Source organism: Syngnathoides biaculeatus, chromosome 5 (genome assembly GCF_019802595.1).
Source record: "Syngnathoides biaculeatus isolate LvHL_M chromosome 5, ASM1980259v1, whole genome shotgun sequence".
Classification (NCBI taxonomy): Eukaryota; Metazoa; Chordata; class Actinopteri; order Syngnathiformes; family Syngnathidae; genus Syngnathoides; species Syngnathoides biaculeatus.
The window spans coordinates 30,447,370-30,466,860 of record NC_084644.1 but is presented as its reverse complement, the minus strand read 5'-3'; the positions used below and the strand labels follow the sequence as shown (position 1 = coordinate 30,466,860).

The window sequence follows — 19,491 nt, the reverse complement described above, 5'->3', positions numbered from 1 at the left end:
TGGAGGATAAGATGGTGTGTAATGTTAAAACTCCTCCTTGGCACCGCTTGATTGAGGATGAAAGCACAAACGATACATTGCCCAAAAAGGTAATTCTGCATTTTAAATATAGGAGGCACCATAACATTAACCCTAAAACTGTTTGGGAGCATCATTCAGCTTTCAACATGCATTGCTAAAGATATTCTGCAAGCAATAATTCAGTTTTACACCAAAAAAACAGACGGGAACATCATTGTGTGTTCAAAAAAAATTAAACAAAGTTGGAAGCGACATTTCAAATTTATAGTTGATAGTTGGCTTGGTATGGTTATTTGTATTGTAATGTATGTTTTGTTTGACATTTTCAGTCTAAGTCAGCAAAAACACAAAATTGTTCTTAAAAATGTTCTGATGGGAATGTAATCTGAACCTTTTAATGAGCCATGCAGGATGACACTGATTGACCACAGTGCATACCACTGTTGCTGCTTACAGTGGTCAAAAGGAGCGCTCACGGCCTTAGTGTGTTTTCTCGTAAAAAAAATTAGAGGGAACGTTGGTCGCGTATACACTTTTCAGGCATTTATGAACACACGGAGATGAGTAAAACACAGTAAGTGCTCCCACGCAAAGGCTGCCGTTGGCCACAGCTCACACCCTAAACACATACTCACAGACGCCCAAGCCATCCCACCAAGCAAATGCATACACACACTATAAAACGTATAGTATTTAATGTTCATCTTACTCTTGCAACTACATTTGCTGTATGTGTAGTGTCTTAATCACCTTGGCTTTGGGGTCACTGTACGAGAGTTTAAATTAAAGACATCTCAATTGTTTCAAGACAAGATTATTTTTGGTGCAAATGTTGGTGCAACTTTTCCAATAACAAATGAAATTGCGTTCCCTCCCAATTGCAGGTGTCAGTGCAATGGCCACGCAGACACGTGCAACGAGCATGACGGCACTGGTTGCCCATGCCAGAACAACACTGAGACCTCCTCCTGTCTCAGTAGCCCGCAAAGTGACCGTAAAGACTGTTACAGACAACAGGTACGTCCTGGAATTTTTTAAAATAAATCAAAACAATGAATGTCAATGAATTAGTTTTTACCCTTTCTATCATTAAACCTTTTTATCAAATGTACAGGGGATCAATGGTTTAATTATCATTGTAAAATTCCCAAATGGATTTTTTTGTCATTTTAATATTCCCAATGATTTTTTTTAGGGGGGGTGGGGGTGGTCGCGATCGATCATAACTGGTTGATCGTGATCTGCTGTAGGCTGTGCCGAGTCCAACTGTCCCCGTCTCCCCCTCTCCCAACACTGAGGGTGAATATACACCAACGTAGTGTATAATGGAGATGTTGAAACCTGCTCAGTAAATAAAAATGTTTATAGTTCAAAATCTAACATAAAAATATGTTGTCTCACGATTGTGGTTCACTCTAGATATGTTTTTCAGATGCTAAAAGGCCGTTTTTGTGATTGATTTGATAGGCAGTTGAAAGGCAGGTCGAAATATATCAGAACGCCAAGGCTTCAGACTTGATCTTTGTTTTTGTTTTTTTTTAAAGATAGTCAATCCTGGTATTTACTTAGTGCAATGCTTTTTTTCTTTATTGCCAAAAACAATTATTTCAGATTTGTTGTGGTTTTGTGAAAGAAAATTTTGGCTCATCCAGTTATTTATCTGCTTCAGACAGTGACACAGCACCTCAATTGAACAGTAGTCATCTGGGGACACTGTGAAATATACAGTGAAGAAAATAAGTGTTTGAACACCCTGCTATATTGCAAGTTCTCCCATTTAGAAATCATGGAGCGGTCTGAAATGTTCATCGTATGTGCATGTCCACTATGAGAGAGATAATCTAAAAAGAAAAATCAAAAAATCACCAAGTATGATTTTTTTAAGGATTTATGTTGGATTAATTGGACATAAAGTTATCTCATATTTGCTTTCTTGGTTTTTAATGCTTCATTGCTTATATGATGTGATGCAATCGAGGGGCCCATTGGGTGCCATGGAAACTTTGCTATGATGTATGTAAACAGTGTGGTGCAATCAAGTTACATTGGGTGCCGGGGAAACACCAGACAGTGATGCAGAAGACAACATAAAGACTGACGATCACAAGAGGATGGTGAAGACATCGCAAAGACTCACATGGACTATTTTTATCACGGTGGATTTGTTTGTCACATTTGCTTTTTTGTGATGCAGAACACGCTAAGGAATAAAAAAAGTGGAGACGTGAAGATGTGATTAGAACGGTTGGAGATTGTGAAAGAGACATATGCCACGTTCTCCTCGTGAGCCAGAAGTTCCTCTTGTCTTCCTTCCTTGAGAATTGCACTTTAAATGTCCTAGGCTGCTTAAACCCGACAATTTGTGTGATGCAGCTGCAAATAAGTATTGAACACCTGAGAAAACTAATGTTAATATTTAGTACAGTGGCCTTTGTTTGCAATTACAGAAGTCAAATGTTTCCTGTAGTTGTTAACCAGGTTTGCACAAACTACAGGAGGGGGTTTTGACTCTTCTTCTAGGTCAGATCTTCACTGTAACTATCATCTCCATAGCTATGATAGTCACCTTCTCTGAGGAAATAGTGAAGGAAAATTCACTATTAGAACACCCCCCCAGGATAATTGATTAGGATGATATCTTAGAGACACCCATCAATCGGCCCTTTGCTGGCTTTGGTTGGAAGTGGGATCAAATGGGGCCAATTCTCTGTATGTGCATACTAGGCTTAAGATGGTCAGTGTCAAAGTGTTAAGCATTCTGAAATTGATAGACAGTGTCAATGTTAAAAAATTCATTATTTCTAAAATTCCCCCCAGTGTGCCAAGTGTAAAGACTCCTTCAACGGCACCCCGGTGAACGGGCGGCAGTGCTACCGGCAGTTCAATGTGGACACCGAGTGCTGCTTCGACCCCACGTCGCAGACCAACTGTTTCCACGACCCGGCCATCCGCAACTTGCCGAGGGGTCGCACGGTCTTCTTCGCTGCGCAGCCCAAGTTCACCAACGTGGACATCAGAGTCACCATCGACGTGACTTTTGGCGAGGTGGAGGTGTACGTGTCAAACTCGCACGACACCTTCATCGTAGACGTGGACCGCCGCTCGGGCGTCCATGCTATTAAGATAGAGGAGGAGTCGCGAGGGACTATGATGGTGGGAGTGGACAAGGACTCACCGCAGTCCCAGATCAAGGTTTTTGCCAACGCCTCCTCCAGTCTTGGTGGGGGCATTATTTCCCATAATCCACTGCAACTGCAGGCAAAGCCCACAGGCTCGGAGAGGGAGATTCGTGAGGAGCACGCCAAAGGCCTCATTTCTTATATCACCGTATGGAAACCACAGACGGTTCTGATCGTCCGTGGTGTTCGGGACCGGGTGGTCATCACCTTCCCGCACGAGGTGCACTCCCTGAAGTCCAGCCGCTTCTACATCGCTCTCCGAGGGGTAGGAACAGTGGCCAACCAGGGCGAATCCCAAGGCCTGCTCTTCTTGCGCCAGGACCAAGCCCACATCGACCTATTTGTCTTCTTCTCTGTCTTCTTCTCCTGCTTTTTCCTCTTCCTGTCAGTCTGCGTGCTCCTGTGGAAGGTCAAGCAGTTTCTGGACTTCCGCCGAGAACAACGGCGACATATCCAGGAGATGACTAAAATGGCGTCACGTCCTTTTGCCAAGCTGACCATCTACTTGGAACCGGACGAGCCCCAGCTCATCTATCTTCCGTCGACCGGTGGCGGGGGCGGCGGCATGTCGGTCACTCACTCCCGCTCCACCAAGCTCGGAGGGGTGATGGTGGGGCAGAGGGGCCGCACCGGAGCGGTGTCTTACAAACATGACCTGGGCTCTGGGCCGGCAGGGCACCACCAGCACCACCTTGCCCCAGGCGGGGGCAACAACGGCCAGCACCTCCCTCTGCACTACCTGAACACCCACCACTACGCTGGCACCACCACCGGCACACAAGCCTCGCTGCAACACCACCCCTCCACATACAGCGGCTACCAGCACTTCTGCCGTTCGGACCCCTTCCTCTCACAGCTCATGGGATTCTCCTACTCCTCCTTCAAGGTGGGGCCCATCACTCTAGAGCCCACAGACGACGGCATGGCCGGGGTGGCCACCGTCCTTTTCCAGCTCCCTGGCGGGGTCTTGGCTCCCAATCGGGCGTGCTTGGGTTCAGCACTGGTGACGCTGCGGCAGAACCTGCAGGAATACTGCGGCCACGGCAACGGAGGCGGGCACACAGGGGCGGGTGGCAGCCGCAAGGGACTAATCGGGCATCAACACCTTACCACTATGGCCATGTAGGGACCAAGACCAAGGCAAAGAAAGAATTACTGCATTTTCCTCGTACCTGCTGACAGTGGCATATTGGTTAGCACGTTAGTACTGTTGTCAGACACTAAATTATGAAACTTTTTCGGGTTTTTATCTTTGTCTCAAGTGGACAGAACATTGCCTCAAAGTTTGATGATCATTTTGTGGCTTTGCACTAAAAGGATGATGCAAGGGCCCACTCATCACCGCTTGCAGCTGTACTTATTCCTCTTTCATCAGATCAATTTCCTTTTTGAGGCACTGTATTTTTGCATGCTGGTGTATCTTGGTCATTTTGCAGGTTTGGTAAGGATCCCCCAAATAACTACCGGGGAATGCACCCAAATGAGCCCCAATCAGAGGCAGGTGTCCTCGCTAGACAAATGTGAGACGCTAAGGTTCCCCGCCCTTGCTCTAAATACGTGTGAATGAAATGGAAGTGTGTTGAGATCCCGTCATGACATTAGTATTATAGAGTTCTTCATAATGGTTTTGTAAAATGAAGGAAAAAAGCAATGTTCTGTTTTGAGAACATGAAAGAAACTTATGGCTTTGTGTGCTTATATTTTGCTGTATGAGAAATGTCTGTTTGGCCTGTTTTGCTGGACTGCTTTTTATTTGAGGCAATTTGCCTTTCACGGATGATTGTATTAGCAATTGTAGCTACTGTTTAAAACACCCAGAACTAAGAATTAAGTTTTGAAAGTACAACGTTACTTCTCTTTAAAACATCTGTTGAGAGATATTAACACTATTGTTGACAAAAGTGAGACTGAATGACCTATCCACTCCGCAGCTTGACTTTGTCTGAGTTAGTTTTTATGCTGCAGAGCTTTACTGTCACTAAAAGTCACCCAGCCTCATCCATGGAAGACACAATTGGGAATGGTGCTATGTAAATCCCGCTACATTCATGTTCTGTTGAATACTGTCACTTTAAAAAAAAAACCTTGAATAAGCATTCATGATTTTTTTTTGTTGTTGTTGCCATGCTTTATTTTTGTACAGAACTTTTGTTGAATTTTGAAAGAAGGGAACCGTGTTGTACAGAAGATTGCATTAAGATAATCTGGTCGGTCAGGTGAAATAAAAATCTGTGAAATACCGACGTTTTTATACAAAAAAATACATTTACAATAATCATATATAAATGTGGATGTAGAAAAAAGAATATACTGGATATACCTATGCGTGTGTGTGTGTGTGTGTGGTGTGTGTGTGTGTGTGTGTGTGTGTGTGCGTGTGTGTGCGTGTGTGTGTGTGTGTGTGTGTGTATATATATATATATATATATTTATTTTTTAATTTATTTTTTTTTTTGGAGCCACTTATCGTAACGATGGCCGTGTGAGTGCTGGAGCCAATCCCAGGAGGCGGGGTACACCCTGAATAGGTTGCCAGCTAATCGCAGGGTAGAGACACACAACAGCTGCACTCACATTCACACCTCGGGGCAATTTAGAGTGCCCAATTAATGTTGCATGTTTTTGGGATGTGGGAGGAAACCGGAGTACCCGGAGAAAACCCACGCAGGCACGGGGAGAACATGCAAACTCCACACAGGCGGGGGCTGGAATATAAACCCCAGTCCTCAGAACTGTGAGGCCACCACTCTACAGCTGTGCACTTGGCCATGTGAAAAAGTGTTTACCCCAAAACCTAATAACTTGTTATGCCATCATTAGGAGCGACAATGGACCTTTCCGACTGGCGAGCTTCAGCTCCACCACCCTTTGCTACAGTTGCCATGCCCCACAATTTCCAAAATGGCGAATAAACATAACAGGTTTGAACTGGATTCTCTATCGCATATTCTAAATAATATTGGGGTATGTTTTTTTGCCAAATGTGTCGGACTTGTCCAATAGAGTTCTACAGAGACGTCTCAACTATTCCACTCAAGGATATGTGCACGGAATTAAGATTTTGGACAGAGCAGGACACAATGTCAGTTACAGCGAAATGATGACGATAGATGCAAAAAGGTTTGATGCCTCACAACCTTAATGTTGAAATCCAACAGGATAAAATTGTAGAATCATACTGCGCATGTAAAGCAGGGTGAGTACTTTTTACCTGGAAAGATCACGAGTAATATCATTGTGGTCTTTATAAGTGAGTGTGTGTATTAATTTCACTTGGCTCATAGTGGAACCCAGTGCTCTCTCTTAAAAGTCTTAGGTGATACAAATGGGTAAATAGATATTTCTCTTGCATGACATGGCCCATTTACATATCCCTAACCCGACTCTTTGGCACGAAACATGACACACTTCATTCAGCAGGTCAGTGATACACTAAAAAAGTGAAAGTTGTTCTCCTGCAATGTATAAAACACTGATAATAAGTCAAACTCAGAGAATATACTTCTGCCTCACTTACCTTCGAACATACAGCCTTGTGATTGTTGATATTGTCCACACTTAGTTGTACGCACGCTCTTCCGTGAGCCTTAATCCATCCTTGACACTACCTCAACTGTGTTTTAGGCTTTGGAAAATGAATCAACCGGGCCGCTCGTAACGTAGCAGGATATCTTTCATCAGAATTGCACCTTCCACAAGTGCATCTGAGGACAATTTTTTTCCTTAACATTAACTTCTCCAAGCGCACACGACCGATAACCAGCATTGCTTGTGGGACATGAAGGCAAGAGGGGCGTGTCAAGCCAGTGGTTATGACAATGTGGCTATCTAATTGGCTATTATTGTACGAGTGATTGACTCGGCCACTCTAAAGTCTTTGATTTTTTTCCCCTCAAGCCATTCAGAGGTGGACTTGCTGATGTGGTTTGGATCATTGTCCTGCTGCAGAATACACGTTCGTTTCAGCTTGAGGTCACAAACAGATGGCCGGACAATCTCCTTAAGGATGTTTTAGTAGACAGCAGAATTGATGGTTCCATTTTTCATCATTGTCTTCCAGGTCTTGGAGCGGCAAAACAGCCTCAGACCATCACACTATCACCACCATATTTTTCAATTGCTAATTTAAAATGTAATAATTTAAATGCAGCCCTATGGGGGCACAAACCAGTGCAATCTGTCCGCCGGTCCCAAGCCCGGATAAATGCAGAGGGTTGCGTCAGGAAGGCCATCCGGCGTAAAAACTGTGCCAAACAAATATGAGCGTTCATCGAAAGAATCCCATACCGGATCGGTCGTGGCCCGGGTTAACAACGCCCGCCCCCGGCACTGCTAACCTGCAGGGCGTCGGTGGAAATTCAGCTACTGTGGGCCGAAGACAAAGAAGAGGAGGAAACCGGATCCGTCGTCAGAAGAAAAAGAGGAATGCACAGAGCCTACAACTGAGTGTAGGGACTTTGAATGTTGGGACTATGACAGGAAAAGCTCAGGAGTTGATTGACATGATGATTAGGAGAAAGGTTGATATACTGTGCATCCAAGAGAGCTGGTGGAAAGGTAGTAAGGCCAGAAGTTTAGGAGCAGGGTTTAAATTATTCTACCACAGAGTAGATGAGAAGAGAAATGGAGTGCGGGTTATTTTAAAGGAAGAGCTGGCTAAGAATGTCTTGGTGGTGAAAAGAGTATCAGATCGAGTGATGAGACTAAAATTTGAAATTGAGGGTGTTATGTATAATGTGGTTAGCGGCTATGCCCCACTTGTAAGATGTGACCAAGAGTTGAAAGAGAAATTCTGCAAGGAACTAGATGAAGTAGTTCTGAGCATCCCAGACAGCGAGAGAGTTGTGATTGGTGCAGATTGTAATGGACATATTGGTAAAGGAAACAGGGGCGATGAAGAAGTGATGGGACAAGCTGAAAGGAAAAGAAGAAGAATTTAAAAAATTAACAAAATTAAAACAGCATTTTGTGATTTACTGTGTTGTCTTTGACCAAATACATTTGTTTGTTGATAGGAAACATTTAACTGTGACAAACAAGAAAGGAAAGGGGCGAACACTTTCACACCTGTGTGTATGTCTCTCTTTCTCTCTCTCTCTCTCTCTCTCTCTCTCTCTCTCTCTCTCTCTCTCTCAACACACACACTGTGATAGATTTAGGCCGCACGGTAGCCCAGTTGGAAACGGTTGGCCTAACAGTTCTGAGGTCCCAGGTTCAATCCCAGACCCGCTTGTGTGGAGTTTGCATGTTCTCCCCGTGCCTGTGTGGGTTTCCTCTAGGCACTCCAGTTTCCTCCCACATCCCCAAAACATGCGACATTAATTGGACACTCTAAATTAGGTGGGATGGTGAGTGCGACTGTTGTCTGTCTGCATGTGCCCCGCAATTGACCCCTCCGTACAGGGAACTTAACCACGCCTCCTGAAGTCACGTCACCCCACTGTAACCTCAGACAAACATTAGACAAAATGGCGTCGTAGGAAGAAAAGTCGAGAGCGAAATTGTCCGATTTACCAGTTGATTTTTCACTCGCATTCTTACCGAATAGTGAAATATCGTTGAAGAGCAGACAGCAGGGCTTCAAGTATATCAGCAAGGGGTATTTCAATGGTATTTCCATGCATATCGACGGAGAAACCATTGATATTAGCACGAGATCTTTCCGGTGTCAGAGGAAGACCGAGAAGTCACCTAATATAATATATTATAACCCAAAGACCAATTCGTCATTGACAGTTTCCTATTTTCGTGTTACATATCACACTTGTGTGCAGAATCTGTATGTGTATCTGTATAGCCGTTTGTGAACCGCCGTATGAAGGAAAAGAAGGCGAGGTTTGATTTACGAGTTGTTTCTCTCGTTTTCTTTGTGTCACGCGCTCCCCTCAATAATTATTCTTGAATTAGTGCCGAACCTACGCCAGTCCCGACCGAGTACGACAATCACTACTTTAGTGTCCTCAAACATCCTTCCTTCAGTCTTGGTGTCTCGGTGCACGTCGAAGGCTTTTACGACCTGCTAGTCCGGTTTAGCTTAGCTCGCTAGCCGCCAACAAAGAGACACGTTTATGCAGTCAGGTCCTCGCAAAGTATCACTCAACACAGATCAAGTGTGTCAATCATTCACACGAAGCTATGTTATGCAAGCGAAGAACTGCTAATTCATTTATATGACACATGTATTGAAAATCAAAAATAGGGCTTACCTTCGTGCAAACATATCTGTTCCGGTTGATTTTAGATGGATTCAGTTGATCATGCCGTCTTCCACAAAGTTTGATCCATCGAAGACATTTTTCCTACTCAGTCTTCGGTTTTGGAAAGGGTACAAATTACAACTAGCCTATCAGGATACCTGTCGTCACTATTACAAAGGCCGTGACGACACCTCTTAACCATAACTATTGTTAAGGATCCCTAAGACGTGATAAAACGCAAACAAAAGCTCTACTGATCCATGCGACTTTGTCTGAGGTTATGGCGGACGACAACAAGGGGCGTGGTTTAGGCACATCTCTGACCTCTGATTGGTCAGCGACCGGCCCACGCAATTTCTACGGAGGGGTCAATTGGCTGGCTATCAGTTCAGGGTGTATCCCGCCTCCTACCCCTTGAGAGCTGCGTTTGGCTCCAGCACTCTCCCTGACCCTCGTGAGGACAAGTGGCTAAGAAAACAGATGGATGGATGGATTATAGATTTAAAAAATGAAATAATTGAAACTAAAACTACATTTTATATGCAGTATTTATATACTGGACATAAATTATGTAAAGGTTAATTACTATAAGTCACCCTTGAGAAACCATCAACTCACATGGTTTCCTCCCACATTCCAAAACATGCATGGTGTGTTAATTGAAGATTGCCCGTTCAGATGTGTTGTGCAGGTATCTTTTTGCGACCTATATTTAGACGCATTTTGTACTGTATTATATTTTATAGATGTTTGTATTCCAGTGTATAATGGGATATCCAACACCTATTTTCATCAATTGTTAATAATATTACAACGTCCAGTAATCGCAAATGAGCGGGAAGAGGCGTGGTCTAACTCGGGGAGCTTTAAATATGGACGTCCCTCCGGCGCGCTGATTGGCCGCGTAAGCCGGACGTTCTCCCTTCTCGCCCCCTCTCATATGTTGTCATTAAACTCACGAAGGGAGCAGGTCAGTAAACACGGGGTGGGCGGGGGTTGCTTCTCAATGCTATTAAAACAGCAGCTTTAACGACAGCTATATAACCGTAGCGCCCGAAGATAGGATGTGTGACGGCACGGCGGTGGTTCCCTCTGTCTCGCGACCGCAGGCAGGTTAACGTGGTTAGCCACGATGCTAACGCCATTACGCTAGCCCTGGGTGGGTGGGTGCTCAATCACGGCGTTATTGTCGCAGGCGTAGCTTCACTACCGTCGCCGTGATTGTTGGAACGTATTCCTCGGAAGAGAACAAGATGAAGGTGGAGTGTGTGGAGTCGCCGGAGAAGGCGACGGAGGACGATGTCGTGATCACGTTCAAAAGTGAGGATGAAGAAAACAGATGGATGGATGGATTATAGATTTAAAAAATGAAATAATTGAAACTAAAACTACATTTTATATGCAGTATTTATATACTGGACATAAATTATGTAAAGGTTAATTACTATAAGTCACCCTTGAGAAACCATCAACTCACATGGTTTCCTCCCACATTCCAAAACATGCATGGTGTGTTAATTGAAGATTGCCCGTTCAGATGTGTTGTGCAGGTATCTTTTTGCGACCTATATTTAGACGCATTTTGTACTGTATTATATTTTATAGATGTTTGTATTCCAGTGTATAATGGGATATCCAACACCTATTTTCATCAATTGTTAATAATATTACAACGTCCAGTAATCGCAAATGAGCGGGAAGAGGCGTGGTCTAACTCGGGGAGCTTTAAATATGGACGTCCCTCCGGCGCGCTGATTGGCCGCGTAAGCCGGACGTTCTCCCTTCTCGCCCCCTCTCATATGTTGTCATTAAACTCACGAAGGGAGCAGGTCAGTAAACACGGGGTGGGCGGGGGTTGCTTCTCAATGCTATTAAAACAGCAGCTTTAACGACAGCTATATAACCGTAGCGCCCGAAGATAGGATGTGTGACGGCACGGCGGTGGTTCCCTCTGTCTCGCGACCGCAGGCAGGTTAACGTGGTTAGCCACGATGCTAACGCCATTACGCTAGCCCTGGGTGGGTGGGTGCTCAATCACGGCGTTATTGTCGCAGGCGTAGCTTCACTACCGTCGCCGTGATTGTTGGAACGTATTCCTCGGAAGAGAACAAGATGAAGGTGGAGTGTGTGGAGTCGCCGGAGAAGGCGACGGAGGACGATGTCGTGATCACGTTCAAAAGTGAGGATGAAGGGCGGTCACGTGACAGCACGGAGGACGATTGCACGGACGGGCAGATGCTCGACATCCGAGTCAAGGAGGAGCCGCGCTTCCCCCAGATCAGCGAGATCATTTGTGGCGTCCCGTTAAGCTATTCGGAAGAGACCCCAGATGGTCACCGTCCTTTCAAGCGGGAACCTGACTTGGACCTCCAGGCAGGATGCGAGTACGAGGTGGCTGTCAAGCTGGAGGACGTCATCAAAGAAGAAGAAGAAGACGGACAAGACGAGGATTCACAAGATGGAGACCAGGTAGAGGATGACGGGGAGGAGGATGACACTGGTAAGGAATCCCCCCCTGCCCCACAATAGCGGTCTGTCCATTTTGCCTAATCATTGTCCTCAGTGGGGCCTTTGAGTTTTGGGCAGGTAAACCCTGGACTGGTCGCCAGTCCATCACGGGCCACATATTGTTTTCCGTAGCGTTTATTTTTTACCACCGTTACAGCTGAGCTCGGCCCTTTGCTCATCAATTAATAGTTTTGAGCCATTATTTACCATAAAATAATAGTCCAAATCCTCTGATTTCTGCCTCTCAACAGTAAATATTTTCAGATTTTTGTCTTTTGTCAAATCAAAATGAAATATTTAAAAACTACTGCTTTTATTTTGGAAAAAAATATCAACATTTTCCCTGTTTTTTGACATGTTAAAGACCAAAACAGTCACTATTTCATAGGAAAACATAGTGGCCAGATAATTAGGAAAATAATGTTTTTGTGGACAAACTGTAACAAACCTGTAATTAACATAAGTGACATGTTGAACCTGAGGCCGCCTCTTGCGTTAGCTTTATAGAGCTCGTGCACGTGACGTCACTATTTTCACGGCGTCATATTGCCCGTCAAACAGCTGCTCGACATTGTGGGAGACATTGAACTAGAGGAGAAAATTTACAAAACCCGAGACCTGTTGTGCTCTTGGTTGTCACAACAGACAAGACAGATATTCAAAGAGATTATTCTGTGGAATACCATCTGAAAAGACCAGAAAATATCAATGGATTTGATGGATGGTGCCCAACAAAAATACACACACGCCTGTGTAGCAATCGCTTCATTTCAGGTAGGAATTATTCTTCCCAATCTCAAATTCCCAAAAAGTATTTATAATGCCAAATTGACGCATTTGAGAAAAATGCGTATTAAAAAAAAAAAAGTCTGTCGCAGACGTTTACGAAGGTTAAGTGTGGCCGCAATCGCTTCCGTGTACGTTCCGTGGAGACGACGGCGTCCTCTTTTTTTTTTTTTTCAATCATAGTTAATGAATGCGAGTTTGTGTAAAACTAGGGGTCATTTATTTAAATATTGGTATTTATATTGAAAAAATCTTAGGTGCTCCATCACTATGTGGGATTTATTCTTGATTGAAAATAGATCCAGCAACGAAGTATTTGTATGTGTCCAGACTTTTCTACGCTTTCAAACTCTACTGTGTACATCTCAACGATTTACTCACCAGATCCATGTGTATACCCAGTTGTCCAAGACAAGCGGAAGCGAATTAACGCTCCAATTCCGTCTCGGTGAAAACATCAACTTCGCCATTAAATACAGGTTCTCTATGCTGAGTTTATCTAATTTTTCCACGTACCTTCATTTATTATCACCTTATAAATGTCTAACGGTATCGGACAAGACTCTGAGTGTCGTGTTTTAAGACATATTTTCGTGTTGTCTCCAACCGACTTAGCATTGAACAATGCTTTGTTGGACCGGCAATATAGCAACTTAAACAAAGATCACGTGATTTTTATGACGTAGGTGCACAAGCTCTATACACCGATCAGGATTTTTGGGGCCGATCACCGATCCGATCACAAGGTGGGGCAATGTGTCTATTTCTAAATTTACTTATTAAAGTGTTACCTCTACTTAAGAACTTATCTAATACCAAAAATTTGAGCACTTTTGCATTTTAAAGCTTTTAGTGTTTGATAATTGTTTGTTTGATGTTTATTATTCATGTAGTGCACTTTGTTTCAGCTGAGATTTTTTTAAGTGCTCGATTAATTAAATAATTGGGGGAAAAAAACAATCATTCACACACACATTCACATTTTTGGACAATTTTGAGTCTAAAAGACCCTGAATAATGACTTAATTTCTGAATACACTACAAGTGTTTGATGATATTTCCTGGAAAATGTACAAAGGCTGAAATATTTTTAATTAGTTTTCCTCAATTTCAGTTTTTCTGATGTTTTTTGCTTGACTAAAAAAAACACACTGTGTTATGTACTTTTAAGTACGGCCCTAGTCGAAAATGAAATGTCCCTTCGGCTAGTGAATTAGAGCGCCGCACTGTCAGCCATGAGTGCGTGCGATTCACGGTGAGAAGAAGGCAGAATAGCAAGGGAACTTAAAAACAATATCTGATTTGACACTTTGTTGCAGGGTGGAAAAGCCGTCCCAGATCCTCCCAGATCCCCAAAAACATGCAACATTAATTGGAGACTCTAAATTGCCCCGAGGTGTGTATCTGAGTGCGGCTGTTGTCTGTCTCCATGTGCCCTGCAATTGGCTGGCAACCAGTTCAGGCTGTACCCCGCCTCCTGCCCGTTGACAGCTGGGATAGGCTCCAGCACTCACCGCGACCCTTGTGAGGATAAGCGGCAAAGAAAATGGATGGATGGATATGCGGCGCCATTAAGTTTCTTTTGTGCATTGAAAGCATCAAGACTTTTCTGTAATCAGGATAAATTCTTAGCCGTCAGTTTTGAAATCATTCAGATTCAGCACATTTATTGGTTTAGAAATGCAAATATGTCTTCTCCATGAGTGCAGCCTCTGGTCCTCTGCTGTGTCCACAACACCAACAGAATGGGCGACTTATTAAATATTCTCACAACCCTACAAATCGATAGTGAAATTCATTGCCGACATTCTAAATGATTGATTTTATTGACTCGTTGTTTGCCTTCCTAATTTGAGCCCAGATCCTCTTACATGTGAGCGAGACATTCTAACCACTAACTCACCATTTTTCCCATAATCAATATAAATGACTACATCATTTTTCATACACCGCTCTCTTTCCTGATTCCACCTTTCCTTTCAGAGCTGCTGTCTGAGTTCTTCCCCTGTCTTCACTGTGATGTCTCCTTCACAAACCTGGACTTCCTGGAGAAGCACGTTAAGTGGGTACACCAGAAGGAGTACCTCGCTGAGCTCAAAAAGTGTCTCTCTGACTGTGACCAGAACCTCATCCCGCAACACATCTGCACTACCTGCGGTAGCACCTTCAGTTCTAAAGTCTACCTGCGAGTCCACGTCAAAGAGGCCCACCCGTCCGCCCCACCTCGCCGGCTCCACCCTTGCCCGACATGTGCGCGTAGCTTCCAGTACTTGAAGAACCTGAAGAACCACTGTCAGCGCTGGCACGACATGTCGGTGGTCATCAGAGGGGGGCATCTGTGCTGCATGCTCTGCGGGAAGAGTTTCAAGGCCACCTGGGGACAGGGGCCCCATCTGTGCAATGCGCCCAACGCGGAATCTGAGGAGAAGCCCATTTGTCTGGATGTGGGTGTTGAGTGTAGCGAGTGTGGCAAGAAGTTGCGCACGCCCCAGAGTTTGGAGGACCACATGCGCACCCACACAGGTGACCGGCCATTCGTGTGCAAGGACTGCGGCCGGCGGTTTGTGGAGCGCAGCAGCTGGCGCCAACACGCCCTGATCCATACGGGCGAGAAGCCGCACAAGTGCCAAGTGTGCGGGAAGGCCTTCCAGAGGGGACACCAGCTCAAATGCCACCTCACCACGCACTCTGCCAAGAAAGAGTTCTCCTGCAGCCAATGCGGGAAGGAGTTCGGACTCAAAGCGAGCTTGAATCTCCACCTGAGGACGCACTCCAACGAAAAGCCTTTCCATTGTCTGGTTTGCACCAAGCGATTCAACACCCGCAAGAACCTGCGCGTGCACACCAAGCTGCACAACGGCGACAAGACGCACCAGTGCAGCGACTGCGGCCTGAAGATCAGCGACTTGGGCGCACTAAAGATCCACCTGCGCACCCACACTGGCGAGAGGCCCTACCACTGCACAGTCTGCGGCAACAAGTTCATCCGCCTTGCGCACCTCCGCAACCACCAGCGCACGCACACCGGCGAGCGGCCCTACAAATGCGACCAGTGCGACAAGAGCTTTACGCAGTCCGGTGACCTGGTGAAGCACAAGCGGACGCACTCCGGGGAGAAGCCCTTCGAGTGCCCGGAATGCCACCGCCGTTACACATCATCCGGCGACCTGGGCAAGCACCGGCGCACTCACACCAACCTGCGACCGTACATATGCGAGGAATGCGGCAAAAGCTTCCGCCTGTCGGGTCATTTGAAGACGCACATGCTCACGCACACCGGTGAGAAACCGTTCTCCTGCCCCATCTGCCTGCGCAGGTTCGCCCGCTCCCACCACCTCTCCGGACACGTGGCGAAGTGTCGCTGACTTGAAAACTGTGTACTTAGCAAAATCTTTCAAAGTGAACTACAGTGGAACCTCTAAATTAGTCGGAACGGAGCACTGCTGCTTATTGCATAAAAACTGAGTTGGGGCTGGCTGATGCGGGTTTTCGATAAAAATCTTTGTAATCTTCTGGTTTTAATTGATTACGCCCCTTCACTAAACACAAATCACCCATCAAATCAGCGAATTGCTAACATTTTACAAAGCGAGCAGAAAGGTGCCTTTAAACACAACCCTTTTATACATTTTAATCTAAAAAATGTCAATGTTAAACAACTTATCACAAAAGTGATATTCCCTCAGCAATAAAGTTTTTGGAGCATCCATTATTCTGCTCTGGGAAGTGTATTTCATCCTGTACCCCTGTGACCCAACCCGCCCCAAAAAATAAGGATTTATCTTGCATTGTATCAATGTAATGGCCACAACGTGTTAACTCGAACCCAATAAAACGATATATCGATTAATTCCCCTCCTGCAAGTCATTGACACCCCCCTCCCCACCATGGATGCTCATCTCCCCACCCGCAACAGTTTTATTCGTGGTACCATGGCTTAAGTTTAATTTGTGCTGTAGGGTTAGCCGCCCAAATTACTTTCACAGTCAATCCCAGATTATTTCTGGTTCGGAATTCACAAATCTGCTTTATTTGTAGATTTTATTTTCTTTTTTATCCCACTGTAAAATCACAACCTGAGAAAACTCAGAGCAGCTCACTTACAGATACGTTGAGAGGGACCTTTGGAGGCGCCACCCCACCCACTTCCAAATTTAATTAAATGTCACACTGCTCGCCTTGGCTTTCAGAATGAAATGCTTCCACTCTTTTGCCATTTTCTGTCATTCTTGCTATTTTCTTCTCTTCGTTGTCGCCATGTTGCTGCTTCTTCAGTCACGCAGCTCAACTTCCACCTCCTAGTTCCGAGGTGACCTTGCACGTTGTGCCACTTTAACACCATTGGTTCCCTTGTGCTTCATAATATATATATTTATTTTTAACTCAAGGTGCTTGAAATACCCAAGTCCTAGTTGCTGCCCTAATTGTTGAGTTATTGTGTCTTTTCACCATGTTATACTGAGCAGCCATGAAAGAAGGAGTTATATGCACCACTACTTTGGCATTCATCCTCGCCATTTTAAGTCCGATGTTTAGCGTCACACTTGCCTCTGTTGTAACTGCACTTGAAGAAAATTTTGAAGTAAGCTAAAGAATAAGCAAAACACTTGTGGAATTGCATCTGTTAAACGTTTATTCATTTTAAATCTCACAACTTTTGGGGGACATAACCACTTGGAGGCAGACATAGATCATCTGCAAGGAAAAGAGAATGAGAAGAGGAGGATGGAAAATTCACAAATTCGACTTGAGAGGTTCCACTGTATTTAAAATTTTACATGGAAATTGATGTTCTTATTTTCTTTTAATTTGCTAAGTCTGCAGTACTCTATTTATTTCACTATTTTTTTAAATTACGCTAATAGTACAAAGTGATGTGGCATACATTGTGGTGTACTTGATTAATTCGTCTCGACTAACTCGTGCTGTTCTACTTGTAAATGTTTAAAAAAATAAGAAAATGTAATAAATTATATGACCAGTGCATGAACACTGTGCGTGCGCGTGTAATTCTTCAAAATTATTATCTGATGGCCCATGAGTGTGTCGACCGGAAGTGTTTACCGACCTGGGGGGACAACACTAAAAACCTTCATCGTGTGATTTACCCACTGATAAAGAAACAAAAACAAAAAAAAAGACAGGATGGCTCATTGGCCACCAAAACTGAAGTCGCCATCTGCCATCTTGATACTCCCAAAACAACCACGCCGACCTGTGCAGCCACAGCAATTTTTAATTGCCAGTTTTGTGGTTGTGAGAAAACATTCCACAGGTAAGTTAGAAAGATTTACTTTGACACTGTTAAAGTTTGTTTGTAAAGGGTTTTTAAAATTTTTTGATTAGCTTAATTCATTTGAAAAAAGTTTCGTTTACGATTGTTGTTTACTGTTCGCTCTCTGCTTCACCTTTATAAACCAATGTTTTTTTGCGAAAAAGCGATGTAAATATTTTTCCCAAACTTCACTGGTGGATAAGCAAGAAAACATTTTCTGTGAAATTTTTGATGAATTTTATAATACAGAAGTCTGCGAATTGAGTTTGATTTTAAAATGTGAGGAAACAAGTTTACATTTTCTGTCTGAAATAGGATGTCACAGAGACAACAAATGAACAATGCATTTAGCATGTATTTTCCCATTGAGAGTCCTTATTTCCAAAAATATATCTAGCTGATAGGCTTAAAATTTCATGTTTTTATGACAAAGAAATGCTTAGTTTTTTTTTTTTTTTTTTTGCTGTTATGATGATAGTGCTTCACAGCGTAGCTTGGGAAAATTAACATCGGGCCCTAGGTAATATGCATGGTTTCTTGGTAGTCACTGTGTTATATGTCTTTCCTTTGCACTTAGCCTTTTTTGGCTTACCAAGTCGAATTGAAAATCCTTCAAGTTACCAGAACTGAAAAAATGTCAAGCTCACACGCCCAGTTTTAATTCTACATGTCACATTTGGAGAAAAACCCCACCATAATGCAACCTGTAAATCGTGTCCTGCGCGCGTTTTGGGAGTACCAAGATGGCGGCCAACTTGATCAGTGGATTTACCTCTAATGTCAACGGAAAATGGGCTCACTATTTAAGGTGTGTTCCTTTGGGGCGGGTCCACTTTCCAACGCTGTGTCTGAGTTTGACTTTAGCCGGCCAAACCAGTCGGAGATTAAACCAAATGGTCGGGGAAGCTAAATTGTTATTCCACAGCACGACTGTCGTTCCCTTCTGCTGATTAAGCGAATTAAATCACATTTCGTCCGTTTCTAACTTCTAAAAAGAAATGTGTAGCTGTTTTAGCAGCCCCTCAAGCCCACACGTTGCCTGCAGATACAACATATTTCAAGCCAATTTTTAACTCCGAATGGGACTGTTGCCGACTGTTACTTGGAACTCATGCGAATTTACATTTTTTTTTTTTTTTACATGTAAGTATGGCATGAAACACAATCCTTTCCTTGTCATCTAGTCATCTAGTACTTTTAACCAAATTTAAAGAATATGTAGTTTAGGCGTCGTATGCAGAACTTGTAAATGAATTTCAGGCATTTGTTTCAAAATACGTTATACATGTTTGACGATAATTGCTTAAAAAAAAAAAAAAGATGGACGTTGTGGTTCAAACGGGGAACAATGAAGCACTTTGGCCCCAACAATTAATCGCACATCCCACAATGTATAAAACTTGTGCATCTTCGTTTGCAGCGTTGAGTTTAATTGGGGAACGACTTGGCACATTTCTACCTCTCCAGCACGCAGTTGGGGATGCCTTTTCCCATTGAGGCATTTTGCAAATTCGAGTCACGCTG

The 19,491-nt window shown here is 43.9% G+C and overlaps 2 protein-coding genes across 3 annotated transcripts in view; both read left to right on the top strand.

Annotated features, from left to right (window-relative positions):
* The window catches only part of megf8 (multiple EGF-like-domains 8), a 48,808-nt gene extending 43,505 nt beyond the window's left edge, over positions 1-5,303 (top strand). For both annotated transcript variants that reach the window (XM_061818741.1, XM_061818740.1), the window contains exons 42-43: positions 906-1,038; positions 2,839-5,303. In XM_061818741.1, coding sequence (XP_061674725.1) covers positions 906-1,038; positions 2,839-4,326 — 1,621 coding nt within the window. In that variant the 3' untranslated portion in view covers positions 4,327-5,303. The remainder of the gene's footprint in view (positions 1-905; positions 1,039-2,838) is intronic.
* Positions 5,304-11,140: 5,837 nt separating this feature from the next.
* Positions 11,141-17,678, top strand: LOC133501350 (gastrula zinc finger protein XlCGF57.1). The gene is made up of 2 exons (XM_061821039.1): positions 11,141-11,897; positions 14,675-17,678. The coding sequence occupies exons 1-2, from the start codon at positions 11,510-11,512 to the stop codon at positions 16,054-16,056; spliced, it is 1,770 nt and encodes a 589-aa protein (XP_061677023.1). The 5' UTR covers positions 11,141-11,509; the 3' UTR covers positions 16,057-17,678.
* Positions 17,679-19,491: the final 1,813 nt, after the last annotated feature.